The sequence below is a fragment of the Tasmannia lanceolata genome, unplaced genomic scaffold (assembly GCF_043159265.1).
Source record: "Tasmannia lanceolata isolate RefF3 unplaced genomic scaffold, GAP_Taslan_0.1 ptg000007l, whole genome shotgun sequence".
Taxonomy (NCBI): domain Eukaryota; kingdom Viridiplantae; phylum Streptophyta; class Magnoliopsida; order Canellales; family Winteraceae; genus Tasmannia; species Tasmannia lanceolata.
The window spans coordinates 26,509,485-26,528,854 of record NW_027518684.1 but is presented as its reverse complement, the minus strand read 5'-3'; the positions used below and the strand labels follow the sequence as shown (position 1 = coordinate 26,528,854).

At 42.6% G+C, this 19,370-nt stretch overlaps 1 protein-coding gene across 1 annotated transcript; it reads right to left on the bottom strand.

Annotated features, from left to right (window-relative positions):
- Positions 1–337: 337 nt before the first annotated feature.
- Positions 338–2,403, bottom strand: LOC143880710 (uncharacterized). The gene is made up of 3 exons (XM_077383686.1): positions 2,375–2,403; positions 1,335–2,155; positions 338–378 (listed from the first exon to the last, which is right to left on the bottom strand). The coding sequence occupies exons 1-3, from the start codon at positions 2,401–2,403 to the stop codon at positions 338–340; spliced, it is 891 nt and encodes a 296-aa protein (XP_077239801.1).
- Positions 2,404–19,370: the final 16,967 nt, after the last annotated feature.

Sequence of the window (19,370 nt, the reverse complement as noted above, 5' to 3'; positions counted from 1 at the left end):
GAAATTTAATTACAGAGATTCTTTGCAGGCCTTCAAAGGCAAGAGAAAAGACTATTGATAATATATTCGGAGATTTCTGGAATTCCAGGCGTGCGGCAGCAGCTGCTCGTCAAGTGTCTCTAGCCTGTAGCTTCCTGGACGGATGACCTCTTTGACTCGGTACGGCCCTTCCCAAGTCGGATAGAGTTTGCCCACCCTTCTTGGCTGGGAGACGGCCGCTTTCCTCAAAACTAGGTCGCCTGTGCGGAACTCCCTTGGTCGGATCTTCGCATCATGGTATCTAGACACCTTCTGCTTATATGCTGCGGCTCTGATCTGTGACTCCTCACGGACTTCCTCAAGCAAGTCGAGGTTGACACGGAGCCCGTCCCCATTGAGCTGTTCATTGAAGTCAACAATTCTTGGGGAGGGAATGCCGATGTCAACCGGAATCACAGCCTCTGTTCCGAAGAAGAGATTGAAAGGCGACTCACCCGTTGCAGTGCGTGGGGTAGTCCGATACGCCCAGAGCACATGGTACAGCTCGTCCGCCCAGCGTCCGGCCTTATCATCCACTCTTTTCTTTATCCCCTGCAGCAGAGTCCTGTTCGTCACTTCAGTCTGTCCATTTGTCTGAGGATGTGCCACGGAAGTGAACCTTTGCTCAATCTTCAGATCTGAACAAAACTTTCTGAAGTTCCTTGAGTCGAACTGTTTGCCATTGTCTGTTATGAGGACCCGGGGTATCCCGAATTTGCACACCACTGATTTCTAGAAAACGTTCTGGACGCTCTGCTCGGTGATCTTGGCCAGAGGTTCAGCTTCTACCCACTTAGTAAAGTAGTCGATGGCGACAACGACGAACTCGCGGCCTCCGGAGGCCGGCGGAAAAGGACCTAAAATGTCCATTCCCCAGACAACAAAAGGGAGAGGGCTGATGATCGGGGCCATTGGCACGGCAGGCTGGTGAACGGCTGGGGAGAATTTCTGACACTTCTCACACTTCTTCACAAGGCTCAGAGCATCTTGTCTTAGTGTAGGCCAGTACAGGCCTCTTAGAAGGACTTTGATGGCGAAGGCCTTTCCCCCAAGATGCTCTCCACAAATCCCTTCATGGGTCTCTCGCAGGGCATACAGGGCATCAGTTGGCCGGAGACATTTCAGGTACGGGAGGGTGTAAGATCTCTTGTACAGAGCTTCGCCGTCAAGTGAAAACCTTGCTGCCCGCTGTACGACTTTACAGGCCTCTTTTTTCTCTCCGGGGAGCTCTCCGCTGTGCAGATATCTGATGATCTCATCCATCCAGCACGGCTCATCGTCGATCTGCATTACTACGACGGGCTGGCCATCAATACTGGAGGTTTTTAGGAACTCCATACGAATTTCTCTGAGAGCGGTATAGCCCGATGCCGCTAGCTTTGAGAGCACATCAGCCTTTGCATTTTCAGTCCGGGGGACCTTGATGACCTCAAAACTTCTGAACTTACTGGCCAGGCTATGCACCCTGTGCAGATACTTGATCATTCGCTCTTCACGGGCCTCATATACTCCTTGGATCTGGCATACAACTAACTGTGAATCGCAGTACGCCTTCAGTCTCTGAGCGCGGGCCTGAATGGTGAGGTTCATTCCGGCGATGAGCGCTTCGTACTCTGCCTCATTGTTTGACGCACGGAAACCAAACCTTAGGGCATAATTCAGGACAAAGTCCTCTGGTCCTGTGAGAACTAGTCCGGCACCGCTTCCACTTTTGTTTGAAGATCCGTCGACATATACCTCCCAGAGCGGCTCTTCAGAACACGGAAGCGGGCTGGTTGGTGGAGCTGCACTCTCAAGCCCGGGAAGCAGAACCGCTTCGGCTTCGATCTGCTGCTCGGGTATAACCGGTTCTGCTTCTAAAGGAGGCGCTGCTTCTGACCCGGGGTCTGAATCTGGCATTGTACATTCAGCTATGAAGTCTGCAAGAACCTGAGCTTTGATCGCTGGCCTCGGCAGATATTTGATGTCAAACTCGCTGAGCTCCACGGCCCACTTCACTAGTCGGCCTGAAGTATCTGGCCGGTGGAGGATCTGCCTGAGGGGATGTCCCGTCAAGACCTTGATCGTATGCGCCTTAACTTTCTGGCCGCCATAACGAGGGCGTATACGAGCTTCTCGACTCGCTGATATCTGGTCTCTACATCATGGAGGACCTTACTGACATAGTAGATCGGCTTTTGCTGGTGGTACTCCTCTCTGATCAGTACTGCTGCAACTGCCAAAGGTCCCGCTGAGAGATACAGAATCAGCTCTTCTCCTGGCTCTGGCTTGGACAGCAACGGTGGAGAGGACAAGTACTGCTTCAGCTCTTCAAATGCCGGTTGACACTCCGAAGTCCAAGGCGCGGTTTTTATACCTTTGACTGCGTTGAAGAACGGAAGGCATCTTTCCGCGGACTTAGAGATGAACCGCCCCAGGGCAGCCACTAACCTGGTCAGTCGCTGTACTTCTCTGATAGTTCTAGGTGGAGTCAGCTCCATCACCGCCTTGATTTTCTCAGGATTTGCCTCTATCCCTCTCTGGCTCACCATGAAGCCCAGAAACTTGCCTGCTCCGACGCCGAACGTACACTTGGTCGGATTGAGCTTCATGTTGTGCTCCCTCAAGACTTGAAACGCTTCTTTGAGGTCGGCAACATGATTGCAGGCAGCTCTGCTCTTCACCAGTATATCGTCCACATATACTTCCATATTGCGGCCGATCTGCTCTTTGAACAGCCTGTTGACGAGCCGCTGGTAGGTGACCCCTGCGTTCTTCAGTCCAAAAGGCATAACCCGATAGCAATAAGTCCCCTGATCGGTTACAAAGGATGTCTTCGGAATGTCGGACTCATGCATTATGATCTGATTATATCCTGAGAAGGCATCCATGAAACTTAGCAGCTCGTGACCTGCAGTAGCGTCGATGAGCTGATCGATCTTTGGGAGCAGGTAGCTGTCCTTCGGGCAGGCCTTATTCAGGTCTGTAAAATCTATGCAGGTCCTCCACTTCCCATTAGACTTCTTCACCATCACCACATTCGCGAGCCAGTCCGGGTACTGGATCTCGCGGATGAAGTCGGCCTTCAGAAGCCTTTCCACCTCTTCTCTGATGGCCCTTCGCCTCTCCGGTGCAAAGTGCCTCCTCTTCTGTTTTACGGGCTTGCAGGTCTGATCAACCCCGAGCTCATGGGTGCTAATTGCAGGGTCGATGCCGGGCATGTCTGAAGGAGCCCAGGCAAAGACATCTGCATTGGCTCTGAGGAACTGAGCAAGATCCTGCTGCGCGGCCTCTGACAGGGCAGAGCCGATTTGGACAACCCTCTGGTCGTCATCGCTGTACAAAGGGATAGATATAAGGTCCTCGGCCGGTTCGTTTACTATGATCTGGGCTTCATCCCTTAGATCAAACAGCTCGATTGGCAGAGACTCGGACGCATTCTTCCCTTTCAGTGCCGCTGCATAGCACTGCCTCGACTGGGGCTGATCCCCTCTGATTTCCCCTATACCTCCTGGTGTAGTGAACTTCATCTTCTGATGATAGGCGGAGGGAACAGCTCGGAGGAGATTCTGGTCGGGCCGTCCCAGGATAGCATTGTAGGCCGACTTGGCCCTTACCACCAAGAAGTTCACCATGGCGAAGGACTGGCAGGGCGGCTCCCCGATAAGAACTGGAAGCTCGATCTGCCCTTCAACTTTGACAACTTCTCCGGAGAACCCGAACAGATCAGAGTTGGCCAGCTTCAGACGGTCAGTTCCGATCAGCATCTGCTCGAAGACGTGATAATAGAGGATGTCTGCGGAGCTCCCGTTGTCGACCAAGATCTTCTTCATTTCCCAGTTTGCCACCAGCATGGTGATGACCAGGGCATCATCATGCGGGAGGATCAGGCCGTCGAGATCTGCATCTGAAAAGGATATCTCGTTCTCTAGCCTGGCCTTCTTGCTGCAGGTATGGACGGCGTTGACCTGCCGGGCATAAGTCCTGCGGGCTGATGAAGAGGTTCCTCCTGCGTTCGGCCCTCCTGAAATGGTACCAATAACACCATGAGGTTGAGGTTGAGGTACCTGAGGAGGGGGGCTGGCCGGGGCAGGAGCTTGGATGCGGTCGCCTAGAGGTTGAGCGCCCCGGGGGCTTCTGCCTCTGTTCCTCGGCTTGTCCTTGCTCTCTCTTCTGTTGTCAGTATTTTTTAAGTACCTTCCGAGGTACCCTCTGCTGATCAGCTGCTCGATCTCCTCCTTCAAATGAATGCACGCATTGGTGTCATGGCCGTGGTCCTTGTGGAACCTGCAGTACTGGGACATGTTTTTCTTCCCCGTCGAGGTTTGCCTCTCCGGACACCGGATGAAATCCTCTTCCCGAATGGCTGCCAGGATATGTGCTCTAGACGCGGTCAGCCGCGTGTAATGCTCTCTCGGGTGGGGGCTTCTCCCCTTTCGGGAAGGGCTTCTCTCCTTCTTCTGAGATTTATCATCCCTACGCTGCTTGGTAGGGTTCTTCTCCTCAGGCCTTCTCCTGCTAGCAGAGTCCAGGGCGGCGAGAGTTTCCTCCACCGAGATGTACTCCTCCGCCCCGGCCATCAGGTCTGCGAGGGACTGCGGATTGCACCGGGCCACTGCTCGTCTGAAGTCAGTTGATCGGGCGCCGGCCAGAAGAGCATTCGTGGCCGCGGAGGGATCCAGGTTGGGAACCTGAAGGGCTTCCCTATTAAAGAGACCAACGAACACTTTCAAGGCCTCATCATCTCCCTGCCTGAGGGCCATCAGCGAAGCCGTCGTCTTCCTGGGTCTTCTGCTGCTCATAAAGTGACGGGCCAGGTCGTCCCCAAAGTCATCGAAATTGTCCACGGACCTGGGTTTGAGCCGCGAGTACCAGTCCCTGGCGGCTCCAGTCAATGTGGTGGGGAATGCCCGGCAAAGGAATCCATCTGACGCCCCGTGGAGGAGCATTGTAGTCCTGAAAGTCTCCAAGTGGTCCACGGGGTCGGTGGTCCCGTCATACTGCGAAATCTGCGGCATCTTCCAGCCCGCGGGGGCTGCCGCACTGAGCATTCTGTCCGAAAATGGGGGAGCGCTTGTGAAGATCCGGGAGGCAGGCCGGCCCTGCTCTCTGGCGAGCTCTTCAATCCGGTGGTCGATCTGCTGGATCCTTAGTAACATCGGGTCGTCTCTCTTCTCTGCCCGGTGGACGGGCCTCTCTCTTCTTGCCGGCGGGCTCATAGCAGAGCCGGACTGACTGGCCAGACTCCTTCGCCGGTGCCGCGATCCTTCTCCGTGCGTGGGGTCTCTCCTGCTACCATGCTTTTGTACGGAAGGAGATCGTGACCGGTGATGTAAGCGAGGCTCGGGGCGCACATGCTTGTCCCGGGAGAGGTGATCTCGTCTTGTGGAGTGACGAGTCTGATCCCGGGGCAGGGGCGTGTGCTCTCTGCGGGAGCTTCCCCTCCTCTGGGTGGGCTGAGAAGCCTCGACTGGGTGCTGCTGGAGTGCGGGGGGCGGATTCCTGAACTGCGCAATTACAGCGGTCATTTCTTGGAAAAGGGCCCGCATCTCCCTTGGGGTCGAGGTAGGGTCTGAGCGGTCCGAGCGAGTCGGACTTTGCTCCCCTACCGCCCCGACCTCTATCTGCGAGGCCAGTCGCTCGCTTCTTCCTTCTCGAGGGGCCGTAGCCCGGGTCGTCCGGGAGGTTGGCACATGCTTTCCGTTTTTCCCTACCATTGCTTGAGTGAGGTTCCGAACAGCTTTTTGTTCCGGGGTCCCACGGATGGCGCCAAATCTGTTAGGTCTAAAATTGGTAACAGGTTATGGTAGGGCCGGAAGGGCTGATCTGGCAAGCCACCGCTGAAGGGCTAATGGAGTCCTGCGCTGCACAAGGGCACAGACAAGGATACAAAGGGTCAGAAGACCAACCCGGAGTGGTGCTCCGGACGGGCGCTTCGACACTCAAGTCAGTATGAGCAGGAGTGCAGAGCAATGTCAGAGCAAAAAGCTTAGGGTTTTGATTTCAGATCCCTCACCTTAGCACAAATGAGGGCTATTTATAGTGATCCTGAGCCACCTGTCCAGGACAGGTGGTAGCCCCTGTATGGACCAGGTTTCATACCTAGGAGGGGCAGGTGGAAGTCCCCGATTGGTCCAGGTGTCATACCTAGCAGGGACAGGTGTTGGCTTTGCAGTGGTCCCTGTAAGGGCCACGTGTCAACAGCCGATTGGTTGCAGATTTTGGACCCCATCAAAATGGTACAATTCACAGGCTCTGTTTCTTCGGTCGTAAAATGGGTGTAAAACAAAATATACTTCCATTTACGTCAAAAGAAACCGAGCCTTAAAATATGTAGACACCGTATCTCTAGAGGTTTCTATAATGTACCAATCTTCTACAGATGGGAGCATCTTATGGAGATCATATTCCGCGGAAAGCCTAATTACAATTGATGCCCAACAAATGAACGGTTCAGATCTTCAAAAATTAGCCAGTGATGCCATGGGCTGGTGACAAAAAACTTGGTACACCCCACAGTTCTGTGGGCTAGTGACAAAAAACTTGGTAGGCCCCACAATTCAGCAGCCAGAAAAACTATGCAATACCCCCAAATCGCTTTGGATCACACTCTAAACACGACTTTTCCACAAAGGAAATTAGGGATTCATTTTGATTGACAGTGATTAGAGTTTGGATTTGACAATTCTTTTAATTTGGGTTTTATCTTTTTGGACTTTATTATAATTTTCTGAACTTTTCCCTATAGACTGCTGCGGTGGGAGGATCTCGTGGTGTTTGGGAACTCGTCAAAAAACCAAAAAATACTACAAGAAAAAACGTTGTCACCTGCCATGGACGGTTAAGTTCCTGCAACTGGATAAATTATCACGAGGTTGCAGGCAAACAACCAAAACTAGTTAGGTCCCAAAATAGTTCAGGTGCCAATTGCCAAAAAAACTATGCTACAAAACTCCCAAATTTTCTTGGAACACTACTTCCACTTTGTCAGAGAAAGTGTTGGAATTTTACAAGCTTCGTCAAGTCATCAACGACCATAGAGAGAAGACAAGTCTTCCAATCTTTGCCACCACAACTCTTTCCTTCATTTTTTGAGTGGTAACCGTAAAAGTATATTAACAGCAGAAAACTAATAATAGAGACGAGAGACAAGGCGTCCCCAACAATGAAAAACAATAGCTATGATTTGTCGACACGGACATGAGTGTGGCATGTCGACACGGACACGGAGTGTCGGACACAGCAAACCCCCAGAATTTAGAAACGGTGGCACGGCTAAAATAGAAAATATATATAATCATAATTTGTCGATATGGATACGTGTGTTGAGTTTCAATATGAATATGAATTGTCTAACATGGCAGCATCTAAAAATCTTGAAATTGTGACACGTACGTACACAAAATTATTGATTATTACACAAATATGTGTCCAGACGTCCACATTAACTCTAACACTCCTAGCAATATATTTAAAAGTCTCCAAAGGAGTGTCGACACGGTTGGACACGCGTGTCGTGTCGGACACGGCAGGACACGTGTGTCAGCAATAAATTCAATGTGTCGGCTAAATCATAGAACAATAGCAAAACAACCCAGCACACAGCCACAGATTACACCACTACAACCTTAAGAACCACTTGTGGTCCTTTTCTAATCCATCTTTCGCCAATCTAGCGGTCATAGAATTAGTTGACTGCTCGATATGATTAAACTTTGGCTGCGCACTATCCGACAAAGATCGCGAATCTCCATAATATTACTAGCCTAATTCCACAGTCCAAGAGCCTTAGAAGGTGCCCATGCAAGAGCATTCGAAGAGTCACGTTCGATAATCAAGGTGCTTGAACCTACTTTTTGCAAACCATTTGAGGCAGCAAAGGAGAGCTTTGGCATCCACCACATTTGGTTCACAAATCCCTACTGGACCCGTGAAGGATTGTGTTCCTTTCTTCATCTTTTGATGTTCTCATTTTATCTTCTAGGAACTTTGTTCTAGGAAACATTTTGACAAGTGTAATGTTTTCACACTTGTAACATTTGATGTTCTTAGCATCATATCATGTAACTTCTCATCAACTTTAGAATCATTTTTGAAAAATTCTTTCCTCCATTACAAAACTTTTGATCTACATTTTCTTTCTCGAATCTAGATTACGACCATTATTTGATTATTGGAAAAGAAGGCTTCATCTTTCTCGAAAATTAAAACATCGACCATTTGCATATCCAAGGCTTCATGATTTGATAAACGATTCTCAAACTCTACAAGCGGTTTGTGTTGCCCACACATGAAGAGAAATAACAAAAGGAATATTCTTATTTTAAAGGCCATGGATTAGATATCTTTTCAACCTGGCCTTGCAAATTGCTTCATCCAGATCTAAACTTGAAACTTCAACACAAATAATCTTAAATTTTGAAAAATAATGGGCTATAATCCTCTTACCATGAGAAATAGAAGCAAGCTCCTTTTCAAGCATTTAAAGTCTATTCTTCGGTTAAAGATCTTGTCAATCTCTCACACCTCCTTTGGTGACTCGATATTTTACATATGATCAATCAAATCTCTCTGAATTGATCCTCTAAAAGAATAAAGAGCCTTACCACATCTTATCCTCCATTGATTCCTTGACTCAGCATTCTCAAGTATGCCGGCCTCCATGTCATCTCCGGCAACAATTTCCTATAGATGTTGGCCTTGAAGTTAATAAACCTCCACATAGAACTTCCAATATAGGTAGTTGGAGTTTCTTAGCTTCTCCATGCTGAAATGACTCAACCTTTCGCTCATGTCTATCCTTGGCAACTCCAATCGCCACAACCTACTTCCTCTTAGTTCTTTGCTTTTTCAAGAACCAAGTTGCTTCTTCACCAAGCAACTCTACACCCCACTCACTGGAATAGCTCAGATAACATGTAAACAGATTCAAACTCTCTAAATTCCTAAGACTGAAGAAGACAAAGACCCAAAACCAAAAGAACATGATTAAGAGTATACACGATAGAGAAATCCAACAAGAACATTAAAATCAAGAATGAATACACTTTAGAGCTCAAATTTTCTTCTCACATGGGGAAGGAACTTGTAGGTATATATAGACCTTAGGAAGGCTCCTAGACGAATTCTAGATCATCTACACTTCATTAGAATGGAATTTTTTAAAGAACCGCATGTACATGCTGGATTCTACACATTTCCACTCTAGAAATTTCAAGCAAATTACAATTTTGCCCATTCCCTAAAGAGTAATTACTTACAAATGTACCCTATGGGACATGACCAAAATACCAATGTATATAAATTAAAAAACAAATGTAAATCTTATTCAAGCAAGCACAACATATCAAAAGTTTCATCTCAACCCACCTAATTAGCCAAGCAATTGGATCCAACCTGAGAATTTGTGCATAATTTTTCCATAATATTTGAATCATTCTCAGAACCTATAAATCCCCAGACAATTCAAATAGATACTTCCTCAATGAGGGTGAGAATTCATTAAACTTTAGATGAAAAGCAAAGTATCAAGCTACAAACTGTCCATCTTATTCCACCATAGATATGGCATCACCTGCACACTCATCTAAGATCCTAACATTCAAGCACGAGTAAGGATTTAAATTTGTCCATAAAGCTGGGAAAGGATAATTTGAACTTCCACCCAGCTCATCATTGAGTTTTCTTTGAAAATCTAGCTTAAAAGAGAAAATCTAAGTTGAGAATGCCTAAAAATGGTTATATCTAGCAACCTAGGGCTAAAATCTACCAAAATATGTTGAAAAACATGTCTCTTATAAAGATCTAAAGCAATTCACCTCAGATTTTAAGTTTTAGTTGAATTTTGATGTGAAAATGACAAAACTAAGTGCTGTCAAGCCGAGTTTTTACCATTTTACATCATTTTTAGGTCAGAATATGTGAAAATTTCTCACGTGAAGGTGTAGAGCTCGTTGAGATCTTCAAGTTGGCGTATAATGGCCCAAAAGTGGCCAAAAATGAAGTTCTGCCAATTTTAAGATTTCAGCTGAAATTTTAGGTTAAAATGGTGAATTCTTGGATGATTTTTGTAAAAACTTTTAAATCTGATGTTAGGGGTGGTCAAAACCGAACCAGAACCGAAGAACCGGCCCAGAACAGAATAAAAAACCCGAACCGAACTGCTTAGAAAAAAATTTGGGTTTGGGTCGGTTCCACTTATGAAGAACCGAACATTTTCGGTTCGGGTACATGTAAATTGTATTTGGTTCGGTTTTGGAACCGAAGAACCGAACTCTTATGGAATTGTTTATGGTGGGCCCAACATAAGTTATCAGTTATCACGAATTCACAATTCACAAATGAAAATTTTCAAAAACCCATAACCCACTGACGCACTCTATTTTCTAGGGTTTTCTCACTTTTCTATTTTCGCCTCTTTGACTTCTCCTCTCAAAAAGACAAAAACCCAAAAAGCTTTTCTAGGGTTCGTAACATTTGTTGGCTTCCCCCCTTCTCCGATCGTCCCAGCATCGCTCCGGCCCTCTTGCGCCCCCTATTCTGTGACTGCTTTATCCATTCCAGGTAATATCTCTTCTTTCTTTCTGAGTTTCTAATGTTCTTGTTTTTTTTTTCTTTGAATGCTGAATGGTAAAGGAACGCACGGCTGATATTAAAAAAAAAAAACATGTGTTTTAGTAAGATAAATAAGAAAAGATTTGCTATTTACAATAGTTTTTTTATTTTTCCATGTTTTCCAGCCTCACCTCTCATGTTCTCCTCCCTCACCGGCCCTTCAAATCTCTCCATCTGCTCTAATCTTACATTAGGAATCCAAACTATTCCATGAATTTTTTTAATGCTTGCCAAACGCCGAAACGTGCCCTGAAAGAATAATAAATGAGATTGATTTCTAGATTAACAAATAATTAATCCTATAATTATCAAACATTTAATTTATTAATTAAGGGTCTCTTTTGATACCACTAGTATCTGTTCTTATTTACAAATGAGATTGACTTGCAAGATGTTTTTGTGTTAGAAATTAGAATATGTGAGATGGTTTCTAGATTTACCGTTGGATCATATGGTGTTAGATTAGGCAAGTTGGTCGATTGAGGTAAACCCACTAGATTAGGCAGCTAGATTGAATTAGTAAGTTGGGTAGATTCGAATATTCTATAGTTATATCTTTCCATTGTAATCTTGATTTCATTCTATGTAATCTGGGTATTTTACTGATTGAATTCTTTGTTATGGGTTTCTTGTTCTAATTTTGGTTTATTACTTTTTCTCTTTATGGGTCTTTGCTCTGATTGAATATTCTTTATGGATCTTTCTTTTCTTTCTTTTTAATTTCAATTAGGGTTATTGTTCTATTTTGGGTCTTCCTCTGTTTCGAATGTTGAATGATTTTTTTTTCTTTTGAATGATGGTTTTCTTTTTTCTTCTTCTTGGGTCTTGTTTTAATAATTTAATAGAATTCTTCCTTCTAGTTTCTGTCTTTTCCCTTTCTCTGTCTTTTCTATGACTGAATATATTCTTTTCCCTTTCCCAGGCCAGCTAAAGAATGTCAAGGAGTTCTTCTTCTGATACACTCCCGTCGTTGGTGGTCGACGACATCAACAACAATGATGCTGATATTGACATCAACGATGAAGAAACTGTAAATGCAAGTGTCGCTGCTACTACTTCGACAAAGAGAAGCAGAAAATCGCAACAGCCGAGATCCGCTATTTGAACTCATTTTCACCGAAAACTGAAGCCCAACGTAGATGATGTTGCTAGTGGTGGTGAATCTTCACTTTATGGTTTGGATATATGCAAGTGTAATTATTGTGAGAAGGAGTATAAGTGCAACAGTGGCGTTAACGGGACTTCATGTTTGTGGAAGCACTTGAAGGTTTGTAAAAAGAAGCCACAAGCTTTAGCTTCTAGTGGTCAATCACAATTGACCTTTTCCATGGATAAATCTGGTGAATCTTCACTAACGACATGGAAGTTTGATCACGCAGCTATTAAGAGGGAAATGGCTTTGATGATTATGGAAGGTTCGTATCCATTCAATTCAAGGTTATTTTTTAATTTAATTATGTTGATTGAATATTGACAATTGGTTATTTGCTTTATTATGGATAGGTGAACTTCCATTCAAGTTTGTCGAACAACCGCACTTCCGGAGCTTATGCAAATTACTACAACCGCGCTTCATCCCAATATCGAGGCAAACATGCAGGAGGGAGGCGGTAAATTTATACGAGGGTGAGAAATGCAAGTTCAAAAGCTACTTGAGGAGTAGTAGCCAAGGCATTTGCATTACCACGGATACATGGACTAGTAATCGAGGTACGAGTTTCATGTCTATCACGGCGCATTTTGTTGATGATCAATGGAAGTTGAATAAAAAAATTCTCAACTTTTGTCCTATAATCGATCACAAGGGTGAAGCTATGGGGAGAGCCATAGAAAAGTGTTTGAAAGAATGGGGGATCCAAAAAAATTTGACTTGTACCGTGGATAATGCTAGTGCTAACGATAACCTTGTGAGGTGGTTTAAAAGTTCATTTTCTAGCATATTAGGAGGAGAGTTTATGCAAATGAGATGTGTTGCGCATATTGTAAATCTTATTGTTTGTGATGGTTTGAAAGAGTATAATGTCTCAATTGCTAGAATTCGTGAGGCGATTAAATTTGTGAGAGGTTCATCTAGTAGGACACAAATTCCGGGAATGTGTCCAAATGGAAGGAATACAAAGTAAGAATCTATTGTGTCTGGATGTGTGTACTAGGTGGAGCTCCACTTATTTTATGTTGGATGCTGCAGAAAAGTTTGAACGTGCATTTGCTAGATTTGAGTGTATAGAGCCTCAGATTAAGATTGATTTAGAGGTGAATAATGGAGTAGGCACGTCTACTTCATCTGATTGGGTTGCAGTGAGAAGATTAATGGTTTTTCTACGACATTTTTATGAGTTCACAAACAAGGTTTCGGGCACTAGTTTTGTCACTTCATCCAATTTCTTTCAGGAGTTGACTATGTTGTATGATGTGTTGTTTGATTGGAAGAATGGAAATGACTGTGATATTTCTTCGATGGCAAGCAAAATGATAGAAAAATGTGACAAGTATTGGGGTGGGTATTCGAGTAAGATGAACAAGCTACTTTTGTAGCTGTTGTAATTGATCCACGATACAAGTTGAAATATGTTGAGCTTGCGATCAAAGAAATGTACCAAGGAGCAGCTGGAGAGGTAGTTGCGGAGGTAGTGAAGGGTTTGACATATAGATTGTTTGATGAATACAAAAATACTATCTCACCAGCTAGCAGTGTGGGTCAAAATTCTAGTTTGCTTGAAAGAGTGGTTTCGGATGAACTTCCAGCGAAAGATAGATCAAAAGCCAAGTTTAGAAGATTACAATCTCAGGTTGGAGATGGTGCAAATTTAACCGACCTAGATAAATATTTATCAGAAGGAATTGAAGAGGCGGATGAGAACTTCGATATACTGAGATGGTGGAGTATTCACAGTGCTCGATTTCCTGTTTTATCGGTGATGGCTCGAGATCTCCTATCTATACCAGTTTCCACAGTGGCTTCTGAATCTGCTTTTAGCACTGGTGGATGACTGCTAAACCCCTTTAGGAGTTAGAGATAGCTGAGGCACTCATCTGTGGATCGGATTGGGTTCGACCTTCCTCTAGTTCGACCATGAACATGGAAGAGGAAGAGTTAGAAGAACAAGAAGTGTTCGAAAAAGGTGAGATGATATGGACCTTGCTTTACTGCTTTGTTAATATATCTATCAATTGCTTGCTGTTGTCACTAGTGCTAACTAACAATTGCTTTATTAATTTCAGAAATTGCATAGAATAACAAATTGTGATCATTCTATGTTGTTGTCTGCCTGGAATAGGTACTTAATCATGTTTCTGTCCATTAATAACTCTTTATTATTTAACTTCTATTGTTCGATGTTGCTGCCTTCTTGAAACCTTACTTAGGAACTTTTTTTCTGCAGGAGGAGGAGCTTGCTTTTTTGTGGTTTGGAACTTGGTTTGGAACTTTGTTTGGAAGTTTGAATTTGATATCATGACTGTAATATTTTGGTTTGAGATGATTATTATGGATGCAATCATGCAATGCAATGAAGTAATTATAGATATATTAATGAAATTTTTTAGGATTAATTATATAGGCAGGTACATTATCAGATCTTCTCTTTTGTTTTTTTGTTGGTGTTGTATTATTGAAGATATATGTTGTTGTATTATTGAAGATATATGGTGTTGTATTATTGTTGGTGTTGTATTATTAATAATTGCACAAACCCTGCTTGTCTTTCATTATTTAAACAGCTGTCAAAGGTTACTAGTCTACTACAGTTCCCAAAAAGCTCTCATAAGCAATTTAAAGATAAAAGATAAGCATAATTAGTGCAATTTTCAAAATATAGTAGTGCCAACATCAGTTGCCTTTTCAAAACATTATTCCAAGTTTTAAAGGGATTTGCTAGGGACCATCGAACAAGGCATTTTTGCAAACAAGCTTTCCCTTTTTTAAACCACTAATTAAGATAGTTAATCGGATAGAACCGGAGAACCAGACCAAACCGAACCGATTATGTTCGGTCCGGTTCGGTTCGGTCGTACTATGTAGTCCGGTTCGGTTCGGTCTTACGGTTCACAGAACTGGGAATCGAGAACCGAACTAAAAAGCTACCAAGGACCGAGAACCGAACCAGTTGGCCACCCCTATCCGATGTGTTAGGCTTTGAAATTAAAAAATATATGTGTTAATATATGTGTGATGTAAATATCTAGTGAAATCCATGGTAGACCTAGGGTTTTGATGTGAAATGCTCTTGTAAAATGTTGAAAAACTTCAAAAATACATGCTGTCGATATTTGTATTTGTGCTTTTTCGCTAAATTTTGGTTAGAATTCGCAAAAGTGATACTCATAAAAGTTGTAGAGCATTTCTAGATCTTCGATTTGGCGTATCATGGCACTAATTTGGCAAAAGGATGCAAGTGTTTTGCTCTTTTCAAGCTAAACCATTCTATGTTAAATCCCAAAGCGAACTACGCGGATCTGATCCTCCATTTTTGGGGTACGTAGGCAGTCTGGCTAGACTAGATTCAGTCCAAATCCTTAGAACCTTAAGTATCCAGCACCTTTGAACCCAAGCCCACCGAGAAAGTCCTTCTGGTGAAACAAGCAAAGGTTCGAGGCAAACAAAAGCAAAAACAGAAAGAAATGAGAAGAACGAGAGTCTGAAGACCCGCTAGGTTGAAAACCCAAAAGGGCGGCCTAGATAAAGTCATTTTCTTGTTAAGTCCATTACCAAAGGGTTTGGCTTATGCAAAGTAAGGATAGCGGTCTACTGGATTGAAAACTTGAAGAGACAATTTAGTCAGACGCAAAGACTTCTCATGAAGAAAGAATTGATGAGATACAGAAAGAGTTTATCAGTTACGAAGAATTCTAAAGTTTGAGTGCAAGTAGTGCAAGGAAAAGTAAAAACAAGTGGTCTTTTAGACTGAAAATTTGAAAAGGAAAAGTTGTAACTTCTTTTGAAGAGAGAAATTAAGGAGACGGAGTAGCAACCTCTACACAGGGCAGGATCCTGAGATCCGAGTAGTGTAGGCAAGACTTACTTTGATATCCTTTTAAACTATGGACATTAAAATAAAAAAAACCCAAAGGAGATAATAACCACGACAGATGTCCTGATGGAGGAAACTAGAGTCTCTCAAAATCTTTGCTTTCCTTTATCCTTAAGGGGAGAATTTCTTCCAGAGATGTGTTTCATTATCCTTCACAAGGGACATGGGTTCCATCTCCACTTTCTAAATTTATTCTTGCATACCTCTCAAAATCTTTGCTTTCATTTATCTTTGAAGGGGAGAAAAAATCATTTACAATGCAATGAGGCTCCATTGCATTTTCTCTTTTTTCTAAGTGTACTTCATGTTCAAAATCACAAATTTCCAATTATACATAGCCATGAATTGCATATACTTAGAGTTTGTTGCTGATCCTCCTCTATCCTTATCATCACAAACCAACCACCGAAGATGAGCCCAAAACAAGGAAAGGGTATACCCAACTTCCCTTACATAACTTAAGATCCGGTCACCGGGAAGTACCCATATCAGTGCCGTAAGTGCAATTCTTCATTTAAGAGCCCAAAATAGTTAGACAAGCACTACAGCTCTAGGCACTCAAGATATGAGTGCCCATGTCCGTATTGTAGGAATCGATTCGAAGATGACAAGGTTCTGAAGTTACACATGAAAACTTGTAATTTTAACCCGAAGTTTAAGGATGGAAGCCACTCCAGTGCCACTGGAGACAGAACAAGCAAGTTTGAAAAGAAGCGTCCCAAGTGGTTTCACCAACAGAAAAAAGATGATGAAGACAATGATGAAGACTGTGAGGAATGTCAGCCTCGTGATGACATTATCTTCGATAAATGACGAGGTTTTTTTATCTTGACGCACTATTTTCAAATGAATCCTCTGTTAGGATATAACATGTTTGGGATTTTGTTGCTCCAACATGTGCTTGTCTTATTTCGGATGGATGAAGGTTTTATTTTGATGTTTTGAGCATGTTTATGGTTGTTTTAGTAATATGAAAACTTCAAGGCTGGTATTGTTTCTATCTCTCTATCAATATTATATTGTGGACACCCCATTTTGACCGAACCCTAAATAACCATGTTTGATTGAAAATCTTATTAAATATGTGAACTAGAGTCCCAAATTTCTCCATAGAGTAGTTTAGGATCCTAATTAGGTCCCCGTAAAAGTTCATCAAAATCCGCCAATAATTGCCTAATAAGACACACCGAGTTTGAGACCGCAAAAGGGGAGTGAAATATCCTGTAAGACATCCAGTTTTTACCTTAGAGCAGAAAGGGGGGTGCATCATCCGTGTAATGTCGCCCATGAAAAGTTTTAATTGAAATTACCCATTTTTTTTAGTTAAAACACAAATTATACATGAATAGGGGGTTGTCCAAGGTAATTTAAGGGGCAAAATGTTTCTTTTAATTAATTTTTCATTAAGCTTTTTTCAAATGGGCCACCTTTTTTCAACCAAAACCAAAGCAAAATTTTTCAAAATGGGTTGTCTTATAAACTAATGGGGGAAGAGCATTTGGGCTCTCATTCGAAAAAAATAGGGTTCTTATTCTAATTTTTGAGAGATGGAGAGAATGAGCTTTCTAGAGAGAGAGAGAAGATTCTAGAAAGAGAGAGAATTATAGAGAGAGAGAAAGTGAGGAAAAGAGAGAAAAAGTGCTAGAAAGGAAGGAAATCAAAGGAGAAGCTCAATGTTGATGGAATTCACATCAAATGATGGAGTGTTTGATTTTTTTTGCATCAAAGGTTAGTAGATTCTGAGTTTTTTTTTTGAAAATCTAGCTTAAAATAGAAAATCTAAGTTGAGAATGCCTAAAAATGGTTAGATCTAGCAACCTAGGACTAAAATCTACCAAAATATGTTTAAAAACATATCTCTTATAAAGATTTAAAGCAATTCATCTCAGATTTTGAGTTCTAGTTGAATTTTAATGTGAAAATTGAAAAACTAAGGGCATTCCAGCCTCGTTTTTATTATTTTTCATCAATTTTAGGTAACAATACATGAACATTGAGATCTTCGATTTGGCGTATAATGGCCCAAAATTGGCCAAAAAATGAAGAAGTTATGCCAATTTTAAGATTTCAGCTGAAAATTTATGTTAAAATTATGAATTCTTTGATGACTTTTGTTAAAACCTTTACATCTGATGTGTTAGGCTTTGGAATTCAAAAATATATGTGTTAATATGTGTGTGATGTGAATATCTAGTGAAATCAAAGATAGACCTAGGGTTTTGATGTGAAATGCTCTTGTAAAATGTTGAAAAACTTCAAAAATACACGCTGTCCAGGTTTGTATTTTTGCTTTTTCGCTAAAATTCGGTTAGAATTCACAAAAGTGATACACATAAAAGTTGTAGAGCATTTTAAGATCTTCGATTTAGGGTATCATGACCCTAATTTTGCCAAAGGATGCAAGAGTTTTGCTCTTTTTAAGCTAAACCATTCTTTGTTAAACCCCAAAACAAACTACGCGGATCTAATCTTCCATTTTTGGATACGTAAGCAGTCTTACTAGACTAGATTCGGTCCAAATTCTTATAACCTTAAGTATGTAGCACCTTTGAACCCAAGCTCACCGAGAAAGTCCTTCTGGTGAAACATGCAAATGTTTGAGGCAAACAAAAGTAAAAACAGAAAGAAGTGAGAAGAACGAGAGTCTGAAGACCCGCTAGGCTGAAAACCCGAAAAGGCGGCCTAGATAAAGTCATTTTCTTGCTAAGTCCATTATCAAAGGGTTTGGCTTATGCAAAGTAAGGGTAGTAGTCTACTGGATTGAAAACTTGAAGGGGCAATTTAGTCAGAGGCAAAGACTTCTCATGAAAAAAGAATTGATGAGATACAGAAGGAGTTCATCAGTTATGAAGAATTCTAAAGTTTGAGTGCAAGTAGTGCAAGCAAAAGTTGAAATAAGTAGTCTTTTAGACTGAAAACTTGAAAAGCAAAAGTTATAACTTCTTTTAAAGAGAGAAATTAAGGAGACGGAGAAGCAACCTCTACACAGGGCAGGATCCTGAGATCCGAGTAGTGTCGGCAAGACTTACTTTGATATCTTTTTAAACTAGGTGCATTAAAATCAAAAAATCCAAAGGGGTTAGTAACCATGACAGATGTCTTGATGGAGGAAACTAGAGTCTCTCAAAATCTTTGCTATCCTTTATCCTTAAGGGGAGAATTTCTTCCAGATGTGTGTTTCATTATCCTTCTCAGGGGACATGGGTTCCATCTCCACTTTCTAAATTTGTTCATGCATACATCTCGAAATCTTTGCTTTCATTTATCTTTGAAGAGGAGAAAAAATCATTTCCAATGCAATGAGGCTCCATTGCATTTTCTCTTTTTTCCTAGTGTACTTCATGTTCAAAATTACAAATTTCCAATTATACATAGCCATGAATTGCATATACTTAGAGTTAGTTGCTGATCCTCCTCTATCCTTACCATCACAAACCAACCACAGAAGATAAGCCCAATATGAGGAAAGGGTATACCCAACTTTCCCTACATAACTCAAGATCCGGTCATCGGGAAGTACCCATATCAGTGCTGCAAGTGCAATTCTTCATTTAAGAGCCCAAAAGAGTTGGACAAACACTACAGCTTTAGGCACTCAAGATATGAGTGCCCATGTCCGTATTTTGGGAATCAATTCGAAGACGACAAGGTTCTGAAGTTACACATGTAAACTTGTAATTTTAACCCGAAGTTGAAGGATGGAAGCCACGCCAGTGCTACTCGAGAAGG